General features: G+C 58.1%; 2 protein-coding genes across 7 annotated transcripts in view; one reads left to right on the plus strand and one right to left on the minus strand.

Moving 5' to 3' along the window:
• The first annotated feature begins 634 nt into the window (after window positions 1-634).
• On the plus strand, window positions 635-14,483 carry SLC29A4 (solute carrier family 29 member 4). Of its 2 annotated transcripts, XM_068423507.1 has the most exons (12): window positions 635-706; window positions 3,884-4,050; window positions 8,830-8,999; window positions 9,418-9,549; window positions 9,662-9,775; window positions 9,856-9,984; window positions 10,481-10,555; window positions 10,896-11,161; window positions 11,250-11,385; window positions 11,616-11,803; window positions 12,071-12,311; window positions 12,386-14,483. In XM_068423507.1, exons 3-12 carry the CDS (start codon window positions 8,840-8,842, stop codon window positions 12,526-12,528), a joined length of 1,584 nt encoding a protein of 527 aa, XP_068279608.1. In that variant the 5' UTR covers window positions 635-706; window positions 3,884-4,050; window positions 8,830-8,839; the 3' UTR covers window positions 12,529-14,483. The 2 variants fall into 2 exon arrangements, with proteins under 2 accessions (XP_068279608.1, XP_068279609.1); XM_068423508.1 differs by lacking the exons at window positions 635-706; window positions 3,884-4,050 and adding an exon at window positions 6,686-6,749.
• Window positions 14,484-14,490: 7 nt separating this feature from the next.
• TNRC18 (trinucleotide repeat containing 18) overlaps window positions 14,491-21,629 on the minus strand; it is a 56,132-nt gene continuing 48,993 nt past the window's right edge. For all 5 annotated transcript variants that reach the window (XM_068423502.1, XM_068423505.1, XM_068423506.1 and 2 more), the window contains 7 exons: window positions 21,473-21,581; window positions 20,421-20,537; window positions 19,980-20,144; window positions 18,128-19,422; window positions 17,549-17,785; window positions 17,003-17,077; window positions 14,491-16,445 (listed from right to left, as the gene is read on the minus strand). In XM_068423502.1, coding sequence (XP_068279603.1) covers window positions 16,239-16,445; window positions 17,003-17,077; window positions 17,549-17,785; window positions 18,128-19,422; window positions 19,980-20,144; window positions 20,421-20,537; window positions 21,473-21,581 — 2,205 coding nt within the window. In that variant the 3' untranslated portion in view covers window positions 14,491-16,238. The remainder of the gene's footprint in view (window positions 16,446-17,002; window positions 17,078-17,548; window positions 17,786-18,127; window positions 19,423-19,979; window positions 20,145-20,420; window positions 20,538-21,472; window positions 21,582-21,629) is intronic.

Here is a 21,629-nt window from a genome sequence, read left to right on the forward strand (position 1 = left end):
TGTCCCCTGGGAATCAGGGGGCTTTGGCTCTAGAAAGGGCACTGCGGCGAGGATAATTCAATAACCACCTCCCCACAAACCTGCCTCCCTGCTCGCTGCCAGCTCCCGCGCTCGCCCGGGAGTGGGACCTCAGCCTGGCCCCCGCACTCCAGCTCTGCCTAATAAAAACCCTCTGGCAGCCCCCGAGCAGCCCCTGAGCTTGGCCCAGGCCAGGGTTTGCCGGGCTCTGCTCGCTTTGTTTTCTCAGCTGCTGCCTCTGCCCTCCCCGGAGCTCACCGCTGCCGCTTATTTATATTGGAGTTTGCATTAGCAGATGCACTCTGGGATATTCAATTACCTATAAAGAGCTGTAGCAACGCAAGCCTTTGCTGGAGGGATCAAGGGATTGCTTTTTTCCTTGGTTTTGGGTGTTGTTTGGGTTTGGTTTTTTTTTTAACTTGCTTTTAAGAGATGTGAGGATGGGTAAAGTGGTGGCGTTGGGTAAAAAAAAAGAGAAAAGGTGGAGTAAAGAAGGGGAGAAATAAATAAATAATCCTGTTTATGAAATGAAACGGCGGCGTAGAAAAACGATCTCCGGGAAGAAAGCAGCTCCCAGGGCTATTTTTAGCTTTTTCTGTTTCTCCTTCTCCACTCCCCCCAGCCCCGGCGCAGGCTCGGGGTTTGTGTGTGTCAGTCCCGCTGTTCTCCCTCACCTCTTGAGTGCCAGGTGATGCTTTTTTATTTATTTATTTAAATCTTTTTTTGCATCTTATTTATAGCGCAGAGGCAGGGGGAAGGGCAGGAGAGGCCACGCAGGCATCACCCTCAGCCCTGCCTGGGAAAAGTGGGGGGCAACCGGCAAGGGGGGAGGCAAGGGGGTGGCAGCGGCCCTGGGTCAGCAGCGGAGTTACCCCAGAGCCAGATTTGGGCCCCCCCTTTGCTCCTCAGCAGCTCCAGGGGCTGCTCCAACCCCCCCCGGTCCCCTTTGCCCAGACCCTGGGTGGTGGCAGTCGCTGCTCTCCCGGCAGCTCTGGGGCTGGAGTCACTTTTGGGGCATTTTCACCCTTTTTGAGCCCCATGCTGCTGCAGCAACCAGGGCTGGAGGAGCCCTGGAGACCCCGCCAGGGCCTTCTCCCCCCACCCAGCACCATTGCTCCTCTGTCCCTCCCAGCAAAGCTTTCCCCCTCTGCCCTCGGACGCGTGGGGTGCTGCAGCCTTCCCCTTCCCCAGCCATCCCTCCCAACTCCTGTATCCTCCCTCAGCCCCCCATCTCCATCCCATCCCTCCTGGACGGTGCTGCTGCCCCAGGACCCCTGTTCCCGCAGCTCCTCTGCCGCCAGCTCCCCCTGGAGCCAACATCCGCGTGGGCTCCATCTTTGTGCCTTTATGGAAGAAATACATAATTCTTTTATTATTCAATTAGGAATTTAACACACAATCAGGTGATCGCTTTAAGAGGATTTCCTATAAGGCAGGATTTGAATAACGGGGCTATGAGTAATATATTCCCTTAACTGGTTTATTCCTTTATCAGATTTTTTTTTCCCCCTAAGCACTTTAATGCATTTACTTTCCCATTGTCGACACTTTTCTCCGTGCTCTTTCTCCCTCCCCAAGCTTATGCAAATCCCCCGTAAGGCGTTTAACACGCCGTGTGTGTCAATAGTGCCGAAATCTTCGCGACGGCATTAGGCTTCATGCGTGCCCCCGCTGATTAAGAGGGGCGATGGGGCCAGCCCGGCTGCCCAAGCCCCCTTTCAGCCCTCGCTGTGGGGCTGGGGAAGGGGCCCCCAGGCTGGGAGCTGCATTTTTCTAGAGAAAAGGCTGGAGCTGAAAATAGCTCTTTTCTTTTTGCAGGGCAAAACGTGAATAGGGAGCATGGGGCTGACCTGTCCGCCACTGTTTGCTGCCCTGTCACTCAGCTTTCAGGGTGCTGGGAGGTGTTAAACTGGTGGGGGGAAATGTCTGTGGTGGGATGTGAGTGGAGAAGGAAGAAGAGGGTGGCAAAATAACCCATGAGCCAATATCAGCATCGATTTGTTTGCACATCGCCGGCCCGTGTGGCATCAGCTGCATCACCCCCGCATGCCCACCTGCCCCCGGGAGCCCTGTGGGAACAGCTTTGCTCATCCCTGGCAGGAAAAGCAGATATTTTCCCACTAATTTTGCCACTGAGGGCCTAGGTCGGCTCAGCCGGTGGCTCTGCCCATTGCCATGGCACTGGGCGATGCTGCCCGGCCTCCCTTGTGCTGCTGGTTTGCTTTACGAGGAGGTGGTGCCTTGCTGGTGGGCTGCAGCTCTCCAGGTCTTGTTTTGAGGGGGTTCTAACAGCCTTCATGGCCATGGGGTCTAATGTGCCTGGTGGGAGGGGTAGAAGCCTGGAGCACTGGCTATGGGGGATGCGTTTGCCCTGCTCACCTTGGTGGAGTGTTCACTCTGAAACCTACAGACAACTGCTTGGACAGTGGAAAAGGGCAGCATGGGGAGGAGAGCAGGATGGGGATAGCCAAAGGGGCTCTATTGCCTGTAACTCACAGTTTCCTCATCACCGGGGGGGGTCAGGCTCTGTGGCTGCTGGCGAGGCCCTTTGCGAGCCTGGGATGGGGCAACACAACCCATCCAAGGGTGGCTGTCACAGTTTTCTCATTCCAGAGAGAAAATATCTTCTCTCAACCTGGGTCTTTAAATAGCCCGGTGAGTGTGGGCTGAACCGGCCCTTCCCGGCCGATGTTTCCTCTCCACCCACCGCTGATTGTCTCCTATTTTTTATCCCGTCCTGCCGCTCTGCCTGCGTGTGCAGCAATTATGCAAAGTTGCAATCAAGGAGCTGAATTAGCAGCTCATCTTGGATTAATTGGTGATGGATGCAAATCTCTTCCAACAAACAAGGCAGGGGGAAAAATGCAAAGGCTGTGGGTATCCTCTCTGGGTTTCTCCAGCTGTCCCAGGCTGGTTTAGCTGATTTGGGGGTGAGAGGGATGCACAGAGCAACCCCTTGCAGGAGGATCTGGGCATCCACGTGGAGGAAGCTGGTCCTTGGCCTTGGGATGAGGGCTGTCTGCCCCAAAGGTGACGCTCAGCCCCTGCATCTCCCTGGAGCATTTAAACCCAGTGCTTTGGGCTTACAGCGATTCCTCCTCCCACCCCAGTCCTGTTGCAACGCTTGGGGAAACCCCCATGGCCTCCAGTGCCCAGCTCCCACCAGCACCGGGGATTTCTGTTCGCCTGCACTTGGATTGTGACAAACCCCTCCAGTTGCAGTGAACAAATTCCCTGGCTGCCCTCTGCATCTCGCAGGCCCTGATAATCCCCAAGTGTGACTCCGGCCAAGCGCCAACATCCCCGTTTAATCCCCACCATCTCCGTGCAAAGCCGGCGCTGCCGAGGATGCTCCCGGTGCCAGCACAGCACGCTCGGCCAGCGTCGGGAGCGGACCCTGGGGAAGGACGTGAAGGCTGCGATACTATTTAAAGGAGCTTTTCCAAGAGGGGATTGTGGGTTTGGGAACAGCCTCCCCTTCTCGTGAAGCGGAAGAGATAAATGTTCAGCATTCCCAGGAGCGCTGAGCATGGGGATGTGGGAGGGCTGGTGCCTGGTCCCCCCACACTCAGCAATCACAGGTACGGTGTCACCCACCCCGGCTGGCACAGAGGGGACATGGCATTGGGCACGGAAAGCCCGGGGCACCCTGGTAGGGTGAGCACAGCTTGGTTAAGGAGATGGGTTTTGTCACTGGGTTTCTGGGGAGCGGGTGCTGGAGGGGACACGGCTTGTGGCTGTGCCCATAGGGACAGGCACTTCCCACAGTCCCCAACAGTTTAAAACCACGGCTTGAGGGGTTTTTGGCAGTGCTGTGGGATACAGACACCTGAAAGATCTCTCCTTCTTCTCACCTCCACAACAGCAATGATTAATAAAACCTGACTCCGCTGGAAGGGCAAGAAAAAACCCGCAATACAGAGGATTTCTGGAGACCATCCTAATCCGACGTCTCTGAGCCAAATGAACCAGCAGCATCTTATTCCACCCGGCGGGATTAATCAGTGTTCAACCAGGCTCCAGGAAAGCGAGGTGAGGCTCTGAAGGGCAAGGAGCCGTGGCGAGGCGGCCGCGGGGTGTTAGCTCGTTCACGGAGCTGAGCAAATCCCTCCTCGTAATCCGGCAAACGCTGCTGGGATGCACCCGCTCGTGCCGGGAGCCGTGGGACAGCAGGGGAGGCAGGAGAAGGGGAGAAGGCAAAAATACCTGGAAAAAGCTGTAGTGTGGGTGAGGGATGCTCTGTGGCCCATGTTGTTGGATGTGGGGTGCAGGGGGAGACCCTGGTATGGGGCTGTGTGTGTGGGGTGTCCCTCCTGCCACGGGCACTGGGGTGTCTGGGCCAGCTTCGCCCCGTCGCACTCGGAGCATCGTGCCTGGCAGGTTTTCCCGGATGTTAAAGTGGGTCAAGCAGAAACTCAAGGAGCATCCGAGCTCACCAACCTCAAACCAGCTACAGCAAAGCTGAATTATTCAGGGCCAACTTAAAAAATTGACGAGCCCAGCAAAACTCAGGGCGAGCCCACCTCATGGGACCCCACCACATCCCCGCTGGGCAGAGTCGGCTCAGCCTGCCCATGCTCAGGGGGGACCCTGGGCACTTCAGAAGGGTGGACAGTGTCCTTTGGGTCTAATGCTGCCCTTGGGATTGGGGAAAGCAGAGAGAAAGCACTCAGAGAAGTTCATCCTGATGGATTCATCTTCCTGTGGCCCCCCATAACCCTCTGAGATGTAGCAGTTTCTTCATGTACCCCAGCACAGCCCTGTTGCACCCATAGCTGGAATAGCAGAAAGGGAATCCCCTTGTCCCCCAAAACGGGGATCAAGAGGGCGTGTGATTTTAAATAGGATGGGAACAGCCATGGGCTTGTTATTTGCCAAGAGGTATTCGGTCCCAGCATCTCCCTGCGGCTCAGAGAGCACCAAGTGCCTTTGGGAGCCAAGATGATCCCCTGAGCTTGGTGGCTTTTATGGGACACCCCCCACAGCTCCATACCTGGGGCTTCAGGATGGGGAGAACTGGCTCATGGGGAGAATCCCTGCAGAAAGCAGTGAGTAATGCTGCCTGGTGAGTGCCAAGGCAGCGGGGCAGCCGTGAAAAGGCGAACACACATATGCTTCAGCTCGTCCTGCTCTTTCTGTAAAGCCCTCGCACCGTCTGGGTGCCAACCAGCAGCAGGCACAGCCAGGGAACCCCGCCACAGCCACCCCCTTCTCTTAAATTTCCAAGGTACTTGGCAGGGGGTGATGGGGTCTGGTGTAGGGCAAGGGGACGTAGCCCAAGAGGAGTGAGGTGCTTTGAGAATTTACAATGTCGTGTTGTAAACCTGGCGCTGTCAAATTAGAGCTGAACAAGCCCAGCCAAACCAAGCAGCGCAAAAAATACCCCTTGCACTAGTGCACTGAGCTTTGCAGGTGCTCAGCTGAGGGGGGAGCAGGGAAAGCTGAGCCCCTGGCTCTGAGCAGAGCTCGGCGCAGCAGCCTGGCTTCTCCTGAGCCAAACTCCGGCTCTTCCAGCCAGGGAGAATAGATGGAAATTTCCACCTGGCCTGTTTTCCTCCCCGCAACGAATTTGCGGGAGCCCCTTTGCTCAGCCCCGCTCCCGGCAGAAGGGCAGCTGAGGAGGCTCAGCTGGGTTTGTCTCTAATTTCCTCTGGCGTGAGCAGCAGCAGCGCATCCCGCCGGCCCCGCGCGCTGATTTAATAGCGCAGCATTTATTGACTGCAAGAAAATTGTAATTCACAGCCCGGCGCGTTGCAGCCACGGCGTGTGAGCAGGGAGGGTACCTCTCCTCCTTCCCACTGCCGCCATCCTCCCATGCTCGGCGGGGGAAAGAGCCCAGTAAGGGCTGGTCACCCAGGGCTCTCACCCAGCTCGGTGGGAGGGGGCATCTGCTCTGTGTGTGTGTGTGTGTGTGCGTGTGTCCCCTCCTCGTCCCTTGCTGCTCCTGTGAGAAAACCTGACAGCATCAAACCCCCGTGATGTCGCCTGCAGCCTTGGCCAGCTCACCCATCTCGGGAGGGGTGGGGACACTGCCTGGAGCACCCTCCTTGGGGACACACGTCTTCTCCCTGGACAGATGTCGCCATTGCCCCACGCTGTTGATTCCCTTCCTCTGCTTCCACCCCCTGGTTATGCTGGGGAGCAGAGACCCCTCCACTTGCTTCCCCCCCCAAAAATGGGGGGTTCTGCTAGCCAAAGCGCAATCCATCTGTCCATCCATCCGTCTGTTCTTCTGTCTGTCCATCCATCCACCCATCCTGTGTCCATCCATCCATCACGCTGACCCCTTTGGCCCCTCTCACACCAACACCGGTTGCAGGGTGGGAAGGACCCTGTCCTCGCAAAGCTCAGTTCCGTATGAAATTACCAGCGCTCTCTTCCTAATTAATCTCTCTTTGCAATTAGCTCCAGGTCTCCCAAACCCCCTCAAAGCGCCTAGAGGCGGTACCTATAGGCAGGGCTATGAACGTGCTCGGTTCATCGGCAAACCCTCCCCTGCGGCCCCGGGGCTGGCGGGGGGCTCGGGGCTCCCGGTGCGCACCCCGGGGGGAGCGGAGGCGGAGTGCCGGGGAGGCGGGCGGAGGCAGGGCCGGGGCCGGGGCCGCCCCCGCCGCTCGCCCGCAGCCGCCGCCCTCGCTGCCGGCTCCCCCCGCTCCCCCGGCGGAGGCTCCGGCTCGGCGGGGCCGGGGCCCGGCGGGCGCTGAGCGGGGCCGGGGCCGCGGCGGAGCGAGGTAAGAGCCGGCGGGCCGGGCTGGGTGCGGGGGCTGAGCTGCGGGAGAGGCCGCCCCCGAGCCCCGGCCCCCGGCATCCCCCCCCGGCCCCCGGTTTTCCCCCCCGGGCGCGGCGGAGCTTCTCCTCCAGCCCGAGCACGGGGGTTACTGAATCCCCCCCCGTTTATTGCAACTTCGCTGCTTGCGTGATGTCGGGGACCCTTTCGCCAGAGCAACAATCGCTTCTCTGCCCTGTCGGGGGATGGGGGGGGTCTGCGCTGCCCGGGGGTCACCCGGTACCGGGTGCAGCGGGGCTGGGGTCCCCCTCTCTGCCCGGCCCTGTCCCCGGGTGAGACCTGGCACCCCTGGCCGTGATGGAGGACCCCCCGCCTCCTACCCTGGGGCCAGAGGGGCGGCAGGGCCTGAGCCCCCTCCCGTGTAGATGAGTGTAAATCCGAAGTGGGTGGAAACCCGCCCCCCCAAAGAGGGGAAAATCCGATTTACGGCGGCACAGGGATGCTCGGAGCAGGCGGGTGGGTGCTGGGGGCTGGTCCAGCGCATCCCACTCTGCTCCCGGCCCCGCAGCATCAAGAAGTTCGGGGCACAGGAGATACGGGGTGTTTGCAGCCGGCGGGTTCTCCAGCAGGGATCTCTGCTGTGGGATAACCCCGCAGCGGGCTGTCCCCGCACCCCAGGACGTGCGTCCTGCTGGGTTTCACTGCCTGGGGTAGCGCCAGGCACAGGAGGGTGCTGGGTGGAGGGATCACAGCCAGGGTTGGAGCGGTGGCCTCAGCTGAAATGTGTTGTCCTGCCCGTGGTGCTCCAGGATGGGGGGTCTTGGGGCCCACCCCGGCGTGGTGCAGGGTGGGGACCCCAGCCTGGCCTCGTCCAGGTTTTCACACGGCCATGGCAGCGCTGCTCTGTGTCACCAGTCCCTCCAGCGAGCAGATGAATTTTAGTCTCTAGGACTGGGAGTCTTGCACTCACAGGGTCTGTCGGCCCCATGTTTGCCCCTACCCTGGGGTCCCCCAGCATCCAACCCATCCTGGCAGCCGGGGAGATGCTGGACAACATCTTGGCTCCTGCAAACGCCACGTCTGGCAGGGACACCAGAGAAATCACTGTAATTGATTTTTCTTCCCTTGCCTGTCTCAACCTGCTGCCTTGGAGGAGATTTTCCCCCTCCCTGGCTGGCTGGGAGGGTCCACGGGCAGCGGGCACGGAGGCAGGCTGGCATCTACCGATTGGCGCAGGTAATACAGAGCGGCCCCCGTGCTGCTCCCCACGGCCTGGCCTGGGATGGCCCCAGAGGGCTGAACCATGTTTTGGGTGGCTCTGGTAGGGTCGCTGGAGGATGCCAGGTGTTTTGGGAGCTTATTCTGGGATGCATTTGGTGCAGATCCTCTCGGGCAGCTGCTGGGGTCTCTCCGGCAGCTCTCTGAGCATCTCCTGGCTGTGCTGTGCCCCTTCAGAGACGCAGATCTGAAATGCTCACCTTAAAAGCCAGGTCGAATCCCATCCTCTCCCTGAAAAGGCTGCAAGAGTGTGTCTGCCCAGGACGGTGGCTCTGCCCCAGCCCGGTGGCTCTGCCCCAGCCCCAGGCAGCAGAGATGCTGAGATGGGAACAACCCAGAATAAGTGTGTGCTGCCTGCGGAGAGCAAGGGCTTCCCGACCTTCCCCAGCCAGGATCTTCCCCAGCAGCCACCCTCCGTCAGTGGTTTTCACCCATTAATTTCTCTAATTGCTTTTGGAAAGCGTGGTGGTGGCTGGCATCGGTAGCGTTGCGGTGAGGTGTTGAGCTGGGCTGGGGCAAGTGCTGTGCCTGGGGGAGGCTTGCACAGACCCCCCCAGATCACCACTCACCTCCCTCCCCCCCCAAATCCAAACTCCTGCCCAGTGGGTCAAGGGACCCCACTCTGCTCGGGGAATACATCTTTCCAGGTGGAAAAAACACAGGAGCCACACAGTATGGTGGGGTGACGAAGGCTCAGGGTCAGCCACGTGCCATCGATCCCCTGCAAACCCCTGGCATCCCCTGAGGGATGATCCCTGGGGGACACAGGAGCTGTGCCCCGGGGATGTCACCACTCTCCCTCCCAGGTTGCCCACGATGGGCTCGGTGGGAGCCGAGCGCTTCAAGGAGCTGAGCCCGACGGGGACGCCGGAGGGCAACGTGGTGATGAGCTTCAGCTTCGACAGCTACCAGCTGGAGGAGGACGAGCTGCAGAGGGGCAGCCAGGCCAAGGGCGTCCTCACCTTCATGGAGCCGGGTGAGGGCAGGCACGGTCCCGAGCTGCAGCCACGAGCCAGGTTTCCTGCTGGTTTCCCACCCTTTTAGGAGCTTCCTGGGATGGGTTTAATAGTCACAAATGGCTTTGGCTGGTACCTGGCTCTCAGGTTATTTGGCTGCTGTTAAAACCCACCAGCGCCCAAAGCCCGGGGGTTCTCCTGCCTCCCTTGTCTCTCGTTGAAATGCCTTTATTTAGGAAAGGAGTTCCTCAGAGCTGGGGCCGTTTATTTGTGAGAGCTGTGGGGTGCTGGGCTGCCTGCTGTGGGTGCCCCCCTCATTTGCCATGAAGGATGTGGAAGCACCATTCGTCACCCCACGGCTGGGGTCTGCTGCAGGTCCCCTGGGTGCTGCAGTGCCACTGTCATGTCTTTTTCTCTTTCTTTCCCCTTTTGCGGCAGTTTCTGAGGATCCCGAGCCCCAGGATCGATACCATGGGATTTACTTTGCCATGCTGCTGGCCGGGGTGGGATTTCTTCTGCCATACAACAGCTTTATCACCGATGTGGACTACCTGCACCATAAATACCCAGGTAGGTCTCCAGGAGCTGCAGCATTTCCCAGCCAACCCAAACCTGGGCAGAGCTCAGCCCCCTTCCAGGGGAGCCGGAACTGTGCCACCCCCCATCACCTGCCTCTCCACAGGGACCTCCATTGTCTTCGACATGAGCCTTACCTACATCCTGGTGGCCTTGGTGGCCGTCATCCTCAACAACGTGCTGGTGGAGATGCTGAGCTTGCACACCCGGATCTCCGTGGGTGAGTGGGGGTCCCCAGAGCCCTCGGCAGCACCAGCTCCACGTTGCCCCCCACCACCTGCCTCCATCTCCCACCTGCAGGCTACCTCTTTGCCCTGGGGCCTCTGCTCTTCGTCAGCATCTGCGATGTCTGGCTGGAGCTCTTCACCCGCAGGCAAGCCTACGCCATCAACTTGGTGGCTGTCGGGGTGGTGGCCTTTGGCTGCACAGGTATGTAAGACAGCAGCTGGTGCTCGGGCAAGCAGAGACCTTCAGGTAGGGGTGGAAAAACATCCCCATCCCCAAGAGCCGTGGTCTCCTGGGACAATCTCTAGCTCTGATCCCTATAAGCTGACCCTCACATCCCTGCCCCATCCCCTCTTCTGTCCAGGCACCGCGGGACTGGACGGGGGCACCAGCACCGAACTGTGCATCAGTCCCCAACACCACAATGGTTTTGCCATTTGGGCCACCATGGTAGCTTCCCAAGCCCCTGCACCTGGTGGCCACTCTTGGTGGGAACAGCCATGGTGGGGCGTAGAGGGAGGGCAAAAAGCCCCCCCACTTTTGGGGCAAGGCGGCTCCGGGCGCTGCATCGGCTGTTCTGGAAGGGTGCAGGTCCTGGGTGGCTCGGCACGTGGGCCCCCACCGGGGTTTCTTCCCCCTCCCCGGCATTTCGGCTGCAGCAATAATCCCTCCTTCTCCCCTCGGCGCATCTCTCCTGAAGTGCAGCAATCCAGCTTCTACGGCTACACGGGGCTGCTGCCCAAGCGCTACACACAGGGGGTGATGACGGGCGAGAGTGAGTACCTGCGTCCCGCTGTGGGGGCTCGCTCGGGGTGGGGGGACCCTCCTCTACTGTCACACCCCCAGGGCCCTGCTGTCCCCAGCACAGCCTGGCCGGGTTGCCAGCAGATCAGGGACACCCCAGGGTGTTTAATGGTTTGTAAATCACTTGCAAGACCCACTGCACTGCCATGCCAAGCTGGGGGGGGGGGGGGGCGCTGCCAGGAGCTGTCTCCACTGCTTGTAGCTACTCCGCACCTGGAGGCATCACCTCCATATAGTGGGGGGGCTGCTGGGGGTCCTCGAGCCGTGGGGCTTGGCAGGACCCGATGCCAATAGCTTTCCTGTGCCACCAGGCACCGCCGGGGTTATCATCTCGCTCAGCCGCATCTTCACCAAGCTGCTGCTGTCAGACGAGAAGGAGAACACGGTCATCTTCTTCTTCATCTCCATCGGCATGGAGCTGACATGCTTCATCCTCCACCTCCTGGTCAAGCGCACCCACTTTGTCCGCTATTACACCGCCTGCTCCCGCAAGGGTCTCCCTGAGCCCCAGGGGGCTGGCGACCATGGGACGGGCTACCACATCCACCACGATGTCACCACTGAGGACATCCGATTTGTAAGCCAAGGGTGGGTTTCCTTACCGTCCCCTGGGGTCCCTCTCCCAATAGAGGTCAGCACTGGTGTCCCCTCTCTCCCCCACACAGGAGAACCGGCCGCGGGGACAGCCGAGCTCCCCCCGGGGCAGCCCAGGCCCCGAAGCTGAGCTGGCCGGCAGCGGCACCTATATACGCTTTGATGTCCCTCGGCCCAAAATCAAGAGGAACTGGCCCAGCTTCAGAGGTGGGTGGTAGGCTCAGGAGGGGGGCAAACCAATTTTGCAGCATTTTGTGGAACAGAAGGAGCGATCAGTGGCCTAGGGCTTTGGGGATGGGTCATCCCTTCTCGATGCACCCAAAGACATGGGGCAATCATGTCTTTGGGAGACACTGTTGGGGCGCAGGCAAGACTTGCAGGCTCTGCGAGGGTTGGGCTGTGGGTTTTGGCTGAGTCGTGCTGCCCGTACCTGCCAGACATGCTGCTCCACCGCTACGTTGTGTCCCGGCTCATCTGGGCCTACATGCTCTCCATCGCCATGACCTACTTCATCACGCTGTGCCTCTTTCCCGGGCTGGAGTCAGAGATCCACAACTGCACGCTGGGGGAATGGCTCCCCATCCTCATCATGGCCATCTTCAACCTCTCCGACTTCGTTGGCAAGGTAGGAAAGAGGCCAGCTCCAGTGCAGTGGGGTGGATGTGTCCCTTCCACCGTGCCCCGTTTGTGTCCTCTTTCAAAGCCGCTTGGTACCAGCAAGGGTCATCTCTAACTAGTGTGAGGTTGCTCACCGGCATGGCTGAGGTTGGGCTCCTGCAGCAGATGGTCTTGCCACCATCTCGTCTCCTCCTTGCTGCCCCATTTTGGGCACCATGTTGCCCTTCCCAGCCTCCTTGCCCCCTCCCAGCATGGTCTTTGCCCCTCGCTGCAGATCCTGGCTGCCCTGCCCTACGACTGGAGAGGGACCCACCTCCTCATCTACTCCTGCCTCCGTGTGGTCTTCATCCCCCTCTTCATCATGTGCGTCTACCCCAATGGGAGGCCCACCTTCGGCCACCCCGCCTGGCCCTGCATCTTCTCCCTCCTCATGGGCATCACCAATGGCTACTTCGGCAGCGTCCCCATGATCCTGGCTGCCGGCAAAGTGAGCCCCGAGCAGCGGGAGCTGGCAGGTAGGACCGAGCTCTCCCGGGAATCCTATGAAGGGTGACCATTGCACCCTGACATCCCATGTCCCTTCCCACAGGGAACACCATGACTGTGTCCTACATGACAGGATTAACCCTGGGCTCGGCCGTGGCATATTTTGCCTACAGCCTCACCAGTACCTCCCACAGTACCTGTTTCTACACCGAAACCTCCAACGGCTCCTTTATGTCGGGTTACTGAGCCCCAGGGCAGGGCGATGGGGACAAGATGGGACCTGCTGCCCACCATGGTCCCCACCGTCCCACTTGGCCCATGTCCCTCCTCAGGGAGGGAGCCTGGAGCCAGAAAACTGCCCCGGGGCAGACAGGGACCAGCATCCCATTGGCATGGGGTCGTGGCATCCCAAAATGGCCCGTGCTGTCCAGCCAGGGCCACTTCTTGGGGATGTTTCCTCCCCCCTCCAAGGGATGGTCCCCTTGCTCTTGGGGGGCTCCCCATCAGCAATGTGCAGCTCTCTGGTGGGGAGGTTGGTCTTCTCTGTTAGAGCCAAGCCATTGCCAGGAGGAAGAAAATACTGCCAAATCCCAAAGGGAACAGGACCAGCGCTGGGGAGGAGGGTGATGGAGGGCTGGTGAGGAAGAGGAGGAGCAAGAGAGGAAGGAAACACTCCTTCAGGCCTCCGTGGGTCTCCACTTTCATTGACGGTGCTGCAGGTTTTCACCAAGAATGGCTTGAAATCACGATCCCTCCCCCAATACCCCGATCGCTGTGTAAAAGACCCAATTCACTTCTGCTGGGTGGAAAAAACAGTATTTTTTTTTCTTTTCTTTTCATTGTCTCTTGTTTCTGCCCCCACCCTCCAACTGCGAGAGAGGCAGTGCCTTGCCTTCCCCACCCCACGCTGGGGGTCTGCCCCATCACCTCCCTCTCCTGGGCTGCAATGGGGCAGAGGGGGAATCCTGATGACCTGAGGAGGGGGTCTTGAGGCCACAGCGCCGTGGATGCCACCCGCGGGCCACTGCTGAGCTTCAGGATTTATTGCAAGGGACATAAATGAAGCTGACACCAGATTAAATGTCTTTGCCACGACGCCTGGTGCTTGGCCATGCCCTGGCACTGGCACTGCAGGCACTCGGCTGCTGGTGATGGGCTGGGCTGGCAAACACACACAGGGCGATGCCTGCTGCCTGTCTGCTGCCTGTCCTGTGGGGTTTCGAGGTGCCCCTCATGCTGCTCCCCATCTCCAGGGTCCCCTCTGTCACCTGGGGCAGCTGGACTTGTCACCAGGTCCCATCGACCCCCTGCCAGCCTGCAAACTGCTGCTAAGTGCAACACCTTCCTGGGCCGCAAGTGGGAGAGGGAAGGGGCTGAGCAGAGCAGAAACCATCTGGAGAAGGTGCCGACACCAGAGGCTGCTGCTTTTGGGGACCGGCTGCCCCTCCTTGTGCCAGGAGTCGGTGGGTGCCACCTCCCAAGGAAGGGCTGGAGGCAGCAGGAGGCACCGGCCCGGCCCCAGGGCTCTGAGTACGGGAGTCACCGTGATCGTGGCTGCAGGGGAAAGCTCCCACCTCCTGCCCCAGGGCCCCAGCGAGCAGGGACCTCTGCTCCGGGGTCTCATCCCATCCTCCAGTGCCACCCCACAGGGGGGCTGTCGGACAGACAGGGGCTCCCCAACAAGCCATGCCATGCCCGAGTTGGGTCCTTCCCCAAATACGAAGCAGGGGATGAGCCAAAAAACGACGGGTGCCACCAAGGGAAGAAAAACCCCGCGGTCAGGACAAGCGAGACAAAGAAAGATGCTTCGTTGGGTTGCTTTTTTTTTTTTTTCAATTATTTTTTTTTTTTATGAAAAAAGATCACACGGAGTTCTCCAACAAACAGAATGCCAAAAAAATCGTTTTAAACAAAACATAAACAAAACAAAACAAAAAAAAAAAGACAAAAACCTGGCTCTCCTTTCCTCTCGATTGTCTGAAATATCCTTGTGTTCCATAGAAGGCAGTGGGTTTTAAGTGCTTTCTATTTAACATTAGCATAAAATCTCTCTCGCGCGCTCTCTCTCTCGCTCTTTAAAATATGCTCACACAATTTGCTTCTAGAAGTACAGTACACTTTGAGCGTGGGGGGTGTGCCTGTTCCCAGATCATTTACAATCACAATCCAACAGGAAATAAAAAATAATATTCTAAACGTCAGACTGTGTTCATTTCTGTCATTGTTTTTTTTTCTGTTTTTTTTTTATAATTTCATAATTTTTTTCACAGTTTTAAAAAGTTTATATTTATATATATATATTTATATTTATATTTATAATTAAAAAGTTGAATCCATTTAAAGACTTATAATACAGGAGGGCTAATGAGTCTTTTGGTACATTAAAACTGTACAGGCTAGAACCGTCGCTGTCCGGTGGCCCGGGGTGGAGATGGTACGAGCTCAGCACCGTGTGGTTCGTTTCAAGGACGAGGGGTGACTTCGCAGCGGCCTCCCTCTTCCCCGAGCCCCGGCCTCCCGGCTCTGGTACGCAGCCGGTACCAGGGCACAGTTTCCAGTCTGTCCCTGCCTTAAGCGTCTCCCCGCTGGGGCCGTGACTCCCGGCCGAGCCGGGCCCCGCTCCGCGTCCCAGCGATCTGTAGTGCGAGTCGGTAGTTGCAAAGATCAGTGCGTCTCTTGGAGTTTTAAGTGCAAGGATGTTGCATCGTGGCGTGGTTCTCCTCCGGTGTGTCCCCTCCGGCTGGGCGCGGCGGCGGTGATGCCACGGGTCTGGCGTGGGCCCCGCCAGAGCGAGACGGTGGGTGGGCTCCGCAGAGGGAGGGAGGAGGCGATGGTGGCGGCTCTCCGGGAGCCGTGGGGAGGTTGGCCAGCTGGATGGAGCAAGCTGAGCGGTCCCTTCCCCGAGCCCGAGGTGGCAGTGGGGCTCTGGCTGTGGAAACGCGGCAGGCAGGCATGGCGGGGGTTCACGCTCTGTCCCCATTCCCTTCCAAAGAGGACCGAGGGCTTCCCAGCAGCTACACATCTCTGCTCAGGCAAAGCTGCACAAGGGATGCCAAAATCCAGCGGCCTGTGGTCTCCTCTGCTCCAAGCACCGAGCAGCAGCTTCTCCCAGCCGTTTCCTGCCCAAGACGAGTTCTTTGTCCCGCCCTGGCCATGCACTTGGTCCCCCCAGTGCCCCTCCAGGGCAGGAGGGATGCAGAGGGATGGAGAAGGTGGGTTCAGACTGTTTGTTCGAGGCAGTTCGAAGGCAGCATCCCAGACTGGATGTTGGCTCGTCTTCCACCTGGCTCCTCCCAGCCTGGAGGACCTCTTCAGCCATCTCCGTGCTGGGGCCAGCTCTGCCCCTTTGTGCTCCATGCTGCGGCCGGGGGCCTCCAGGGAAAGGGAACCGCAAAAAGGCGCTGAGAGGATCGAGACGAGGCGCCGAGAGAGACTCATCTCCTTTCTCTTTCACCCTGTCCTTCCTAAAGGGTCATGCGAAACTAAGCAGGAAAGGGAATATAAGGACGGAGAGGAGCGTGCGCAGAAGGCTAGCGGGTGTCCTTCCACGTACAGGCAGCTTCCGAGTTACTGATGGGGGCAAATGACACAAAAGGGATCCCTCCTGCCGGGGGGGTCCCGCTGGTGAAATGATCACGAGACCCATGTGCTTTCCTGGACCAAAAGGAGGAAGGGAGAAGTTGGTCAAGTGTCACCTTACTTAAAGCCACTTCCAGAAGAGCCTTGGGGTTCACCACCACACCCCCCCCCAACGGCATCTTCCTCAAGTCCTGTAACTGCTTCCCCAACCCCTTTCCTTCAGCCCTCTCCTTCCTCCTCACGTCTCTCGCGCTCTCCTGTCTGTAGTGTGACACAGAAGTCATGAGCATTGAAAGAAACAATCATGTCGTCTGAACAGGCACGTCCTCAGGTTTGTCCCGTCCCTTCCCAGGGGGTGGCACGTGTCCCCTGGGCGGTCAGCAGATGACAGGGACTCCGTCAGTGTTGAAGATCATGCCCGTAGTGGGCTCATAGGTCCCTGCAAGGTAGTAGAGGTCCTCACTGTCTTGGTATTTCTTCGTCTTTAGCATCTGCTCATATTGATCCAGACCAACAACAAGACACTTGTGTGAGATGGTCTGGACATCGTTTTCATCCACGTGAGAGGACTGGTAGAGGGCTCGCTGCATGACAGGAACAGAAGGAGGGAGACAGAAAGAAAAGGAGCAATTAGATCTCACAGCATTTACAGCATCATCTTCAACACGCAGGAAAAACGTCCATCACAACTGGCTGGGGCTTGTGCTCACACTCAGGCAGAACTCCCCACCCATCCCCACTGCCAGCCCCGGGGAGGGACGCTGGGAACCTGCACAGGCCCACGGGCAGCACGGACACAATCCGTCCAGCGCACTAAACCTGAGCCCTCGCTCCTACCGATGGAACACTGCGGCTGCCGAGTGCACGGACAGGGGAATACGGAGGCCGGGAGTTTGTCACCCTCACTTCAAGGATGCAAAAGCAAAGATGGGTGCTGGACACCAGCCCTCTGTTCCTCCCAACACCCAGCATCTGCAGCCACTCCCACCCTCCTGGAAACACTCATCCATAGTCCTGGGCACGGTGGACTCAGCAGCCGAGGCGAAAAGCAAGAGCCAAAGAAGCTCGTGGGGCATTTCCCCAGCAACATTTGTTATGGTGTCCCCAATGTCCCCTCCCAGCCCTCCCCAACCTCACCAACCTCCATAAAGTCCTTCCTCTGGTTGGAGGCCTGCAAAGCTGTGGACAGACTCCTGCCCGATTTCTGATCCCAGCGCTGTGCCCAAGAGGAAGAGGAAAAGAGAAAACAGAAACGAAACGCAGGTGAATGAGTTGGTTTTCCATGCTATCACCTCCTGCTCACCACTTGTGCCTTTACAACCTCAGCCCCTGCCCACAGCCACTGGTAACACGTCCTACCAGCCTGCTGTAAACCACACTGCACATGGCTGCAAAACCCAGTGTTTCTGAGCATCAGGCCAGTCGTTCTTACACTGTAAGAAGACTCGATCTGGCTCTTGTCACTCTCTTTGGACCAACACAAAAGTCTTTATTTCCTAGTACAACAAAGCCCACCCTTCCCCTGCTCAGGTTTGTCCACACCACAGGCAACCCCCACAACATGAAACGATGGGCCCACCCCCATTACAGTACCAGTAACAACTGGGCCATGGGTGCTTTCTTCATCCTTGGAAACAGAAGGGAACAAGCAGCTTTGCAGCCCTCTCGGCAAAGACCACCAGCCTACCTTGCCTTCGTTGAGTTTCTTCCCAGGGTTGGTTTCTTCCGGGTGATAAAACCATTTGACTCGGACCACCATGTTGTTCCCCCACGACTCCCACATGCTCTGGATCCGGCCAATGTAGGGCAGGTTGGGGCGGCCGGCTGAGAGGAAGACCGCACAGTCTCCGATGCGGATTATCTCCTTGCCCCGGACGATGGCCTTGTAGAAGAGCTTCCTGGCCTTCCCTTTCATTCCTCGTCTCTGCCAAGAGAGGATCGTGCAGGTGAGCAGCCAGGGATCAGCCAGGTTTTCCCCACCCACCACTGCTTGCCCTGTCCCACATCCCACCCTGCACTGTCAGCAGAGCTGCAGCATCCCCAGGCATTCCCACAGGCAGCGGGGCAGAGGGACACGCCATGCGGGATGGCTCCCCACAGCGAAGGCCAACCCCAATCTCCTTGCAAACTGGAGACCTTGGCCAGGGACACACCATGTCAGCAGAGTTTCACCACCCCAGGAGAAGGGAAAGGGCATGGCCAAGAGGCACCACAAGGCAAACGCCAGCGCCGAGCGCTACGGAGCGGCGCGAGAGGCTCTGTTTACCTGCGTGGGTTTCCCAAACCACTTCCACAGCTGCCGTGCGGGGAGGAACGCAGCGATCTTGGGCCTGTTCTCCACCGACGGCAGCCGCTGGCGCTTGGCCAGCTCCTTGGTGGTGGGCAGGTGGATGCCCTCGCGCTTTTTGGGCCTGCTCTTGTTGCCGCTCTGCTGCGGTGCCGGCTGTTGCACCGGCTGCTGCGCCGGCTGTTTCTGGCTCTGGGGGTGGGAGGACGCGCGGGATTTCCCTGCCTGCTTGGTTTGCTTGGGTGGGAGGGTTTGCTGCACTGAGGAACTTGGCTGGGCCTCAGCTACTTCGTCATCAGAGCTACAGGAGGAGTCTTCATCCGTAGTGGAGGAAGAAGAAGAGCTGGAGCTTGATGAAGAAGAGGTTGATGAGGCCGAGGAAGAGGAGGAAGAAGAGGATGAAGAGGAGCTGCTGCTGGAAGAGGAAGAGGAGGAGGAGTTGGAGGAAGAGAGAGGGGTGGATGCTCTTGAGCTGGCCGAGCTGCTGTCCTGGGCTTCCCCTCGGTTCTTCTCAGCCTCCTCTTCTCCCTCTGACTCTGAGCTGCTGTCGCTGCTGTTGCTCTCAGACTCCTCCACGGCTGCCGGAGCTGCTGCCTTTTCTTCCTGCTCCTTTGAAGCAGCGAGGCTCTCCGCTGAGCCATCAAACTTTCCTCCGAAGCTGGCAGGGGAAGGGTCTCCCTCAGCTGCTTTGGCCCGGGAAGATTTCTGCTTGCCCTCTGCACCCACTGCAGGGGAATAGCCCAGCCCCAAGAGACTCTTGCCATCTCTGCGACTGGCCAGGTTCGAGTCCTCCAGCATCCTCATCGCCTCCTTCATCTTCTTTGTCTTTGGAGACATCACGCCCTCATGGTCCAGCTTGATCAGGATTTCGTTGTCATGCTTCCTCTGAGCCTTGACCATGGTGCCAAACTCCTGTGTCTCCTCTGTGGGCCGCCCTTTCTTGGCCTTGGCTTTCGACGCCGAAGCATCGCTGGAGCCGAAGGCTGCGAGCGTCCCTGGAAGGTCGCTGTACGGTTCCGTGCCGAGGATGCTGCCGAACACAGCAGGCTGGTAAGCGGGTTGCGGGGGGCTATGCAGCTTAGTGGAGATCTTCATTTTGCTGGCTTTTGACCGCTTCTCCTCTGTGGGGGCAGGAGAGCCTCCAGTCGGCAGCGGTTGTGATTTTCGTGACCCCTTCATGCTTGGCTTGCCCAAGCAGGCTGGCTTCTCTGGGACTGAGGAGGTGACAGGTGAAGACTCAACCTGATCCTTCTCTTCTGGCAAGGCAGCCTCTTCTGCAGAGGGGAGGAAACACAAAGGCATGATGGTATCCATCCAGACAGGCTTTATTAGCTCAGACACAACCAGACACCAATGCTGACTGGTCTGTGGCCAAGGATGGCTTGTTCCTGACTGCTCAGGTATCCCCTAAGAGGCACAGGTCCTCCCTGCTCACTGAACACCCTTACTAAGCACCCCGGCTTGATGCCAGCGCCTGTGAGCAGCTGATGGGCAATGCCCAGCAACGCTGCTTCAACCACAGGGGAACCAAACTGCAGTTCTCCTGCTTATTTGGCCCTACTGATGGCTGCTGAGATGCTCTTATGAAAAAGGGACCCTGCTCTGCAGCCCTGACTGACAAAGGCTCTTGCAGCACAGGCCAGCTTCTGAGCCAGCCTCCTGCAGACTGTAGCCACAGCAGAGCGAGCTGATGCATGGAAGCTCTGCACTCAAGCAGTGCATCCATTCCCCTCCAAATCTTGCCCCAAGCAACAGCTCTAACTTGGGGAGAGTGGTGGGGAACTGTGCAAGGACTCTCTCAGCTCCAGGTCTGGCAGTGGTGACAACCTACCAGCTTTCGCCTTGACGCTTGGCTTTCTCCCTCGCCCTTTGCCCTTTGACACGGGCTCTTCTGACCCCAGTGGAGCTCCCTCTTTTCCTTCTCCAGTGTCTTTGCTGGATTTACGGCTACGGCGCTTGGTGCTGGGCACCAAAAGGGCTGGGGAAGGCTCAGCACCTGGAAGAGGTCAAAAAGATGGTCAGATGCAGTCCAAACAACACATAAACCAGAGATGTGATACAGGGAACATATCCCTACCAATGCTGCAACAGGGACTGGGCCTTTTCCCTGTGGGTTATATCCCACCCCAGCTCTGCATGTCCACAATTGATGGTGCAATCTTTGTGACAGAAAGTCTGTGCACTGAGCCCAAAATCGCAGAGGCAGGTGGCCTGAAACTCCCTACGTTTCATAGTAGGAAGTGTCATCAAAAAACTGAACAGCAAGACTCACACTGGATCTTGTAGTCAGGTGGGAGAAGCCGAATGTGAGACAGTGGGATACGTCCCGTGTCCCCGTCATCAAACTCTACTGTGATGAGATCACCATCTTCCTCCAGATCCAGGGCTCCTGTGGGTTGGGGAGCAGAAGATGGGATTAGGGACAAACATCAGAGTACAAACCCCTTGTCAGGGAAGCGGGGACATGGGGGAAGACAGGGATCCTGCACCAGTGGCAAAGCATCCCATCCCCACCCTTCCTAAGCTGTGCAGGGAGGACACAGAAGGCTCCCTCTCCAATGGAAAGTCCCTGATAATACTAAACCAGCCCACCCAGTGTAAAATTCCCCAGTCAACAGCACTGCTCCAGAACATAACAACCATTTCAGTTTGACTTCCCACCTCTTTCCCCTCTTTCTCTCTATTCTTGAAGAAACTCACTTTTCTGTTTTCACCGCAGTATCTGTTTGTTTTGCCCTGCATTTTGTAACTGCTCTCAGCAATCACAAGCTGTTGCTTTTCACCTTCTCTCCAAGAGAAATAAACTGCGTTCCCACCCCCCCTTCTTCCATCAGCATCACTGGCCTGTAACTCATAATTCTTCCCTTATACACACGTAGTGTAACCAAGAGCCCAAAAGAAAGACCAGCCAATTGTCCAGGGCTCTTCACTGGCGTTTTATGGGACCAGATGGGGAAGCTGATGTGTCAGAGGCAAAGCTGTGAGTGTGCAGGTGATTTAGAAACCTCTGCAACCTCAGAAATCTTTGGTGCCTGGAGTTAATTCTGAGTTTTTGAAGTGTGTTGAATTTCGCCGATATTTTAAGCTCCTAAATTGCTCAGACTTCTTCCTATGAGAGCACATCTCCTGGACCAACAGGATGTTACTAAACCAGCATCACGACTGAGCTGGACATGACCTGGAGGAGAGGAATGGGCCTGGCCCTGACCTCCAGGACACTCACAGCAGACCTCAGGGCTTGCCCAGACAAGCCTGACATCCCTCAGGACACACAGGACTGAGACATTGCTGGTTCACAGCGCAGAGCAGCCAGGGCGGCCTTACCTCGGACAACTGTCCCTGGGTAGAGGCAGCGGTACTGCTGGCTCCAGTAGGCTGCAATCCTCGTGCCCTCAGGCAGGAATCGCACTGAAGGTGGTTTCACATCGATGATCTGCTCGGGGCAAGAGGAAGGCAATTACTGACGTTCTTGGCACCAGCA

The sequence above is a fragment of the Nyctibius grandis genome, chromosome Z (assembly GCF_013368605.1).
Source record: "Nyctibius grandis isolate bNycGra1 chromosome Z, bNycGra1.pri, whole genome shotgun sequence".
NCBI classification, from domain to species: domain Eukaryota; kingdom Metazoa; phylum Chordata; class Aves; order Nyctibiiformes; family Nyctibiidae; genus Nyctibius; species Nyctibius grandis.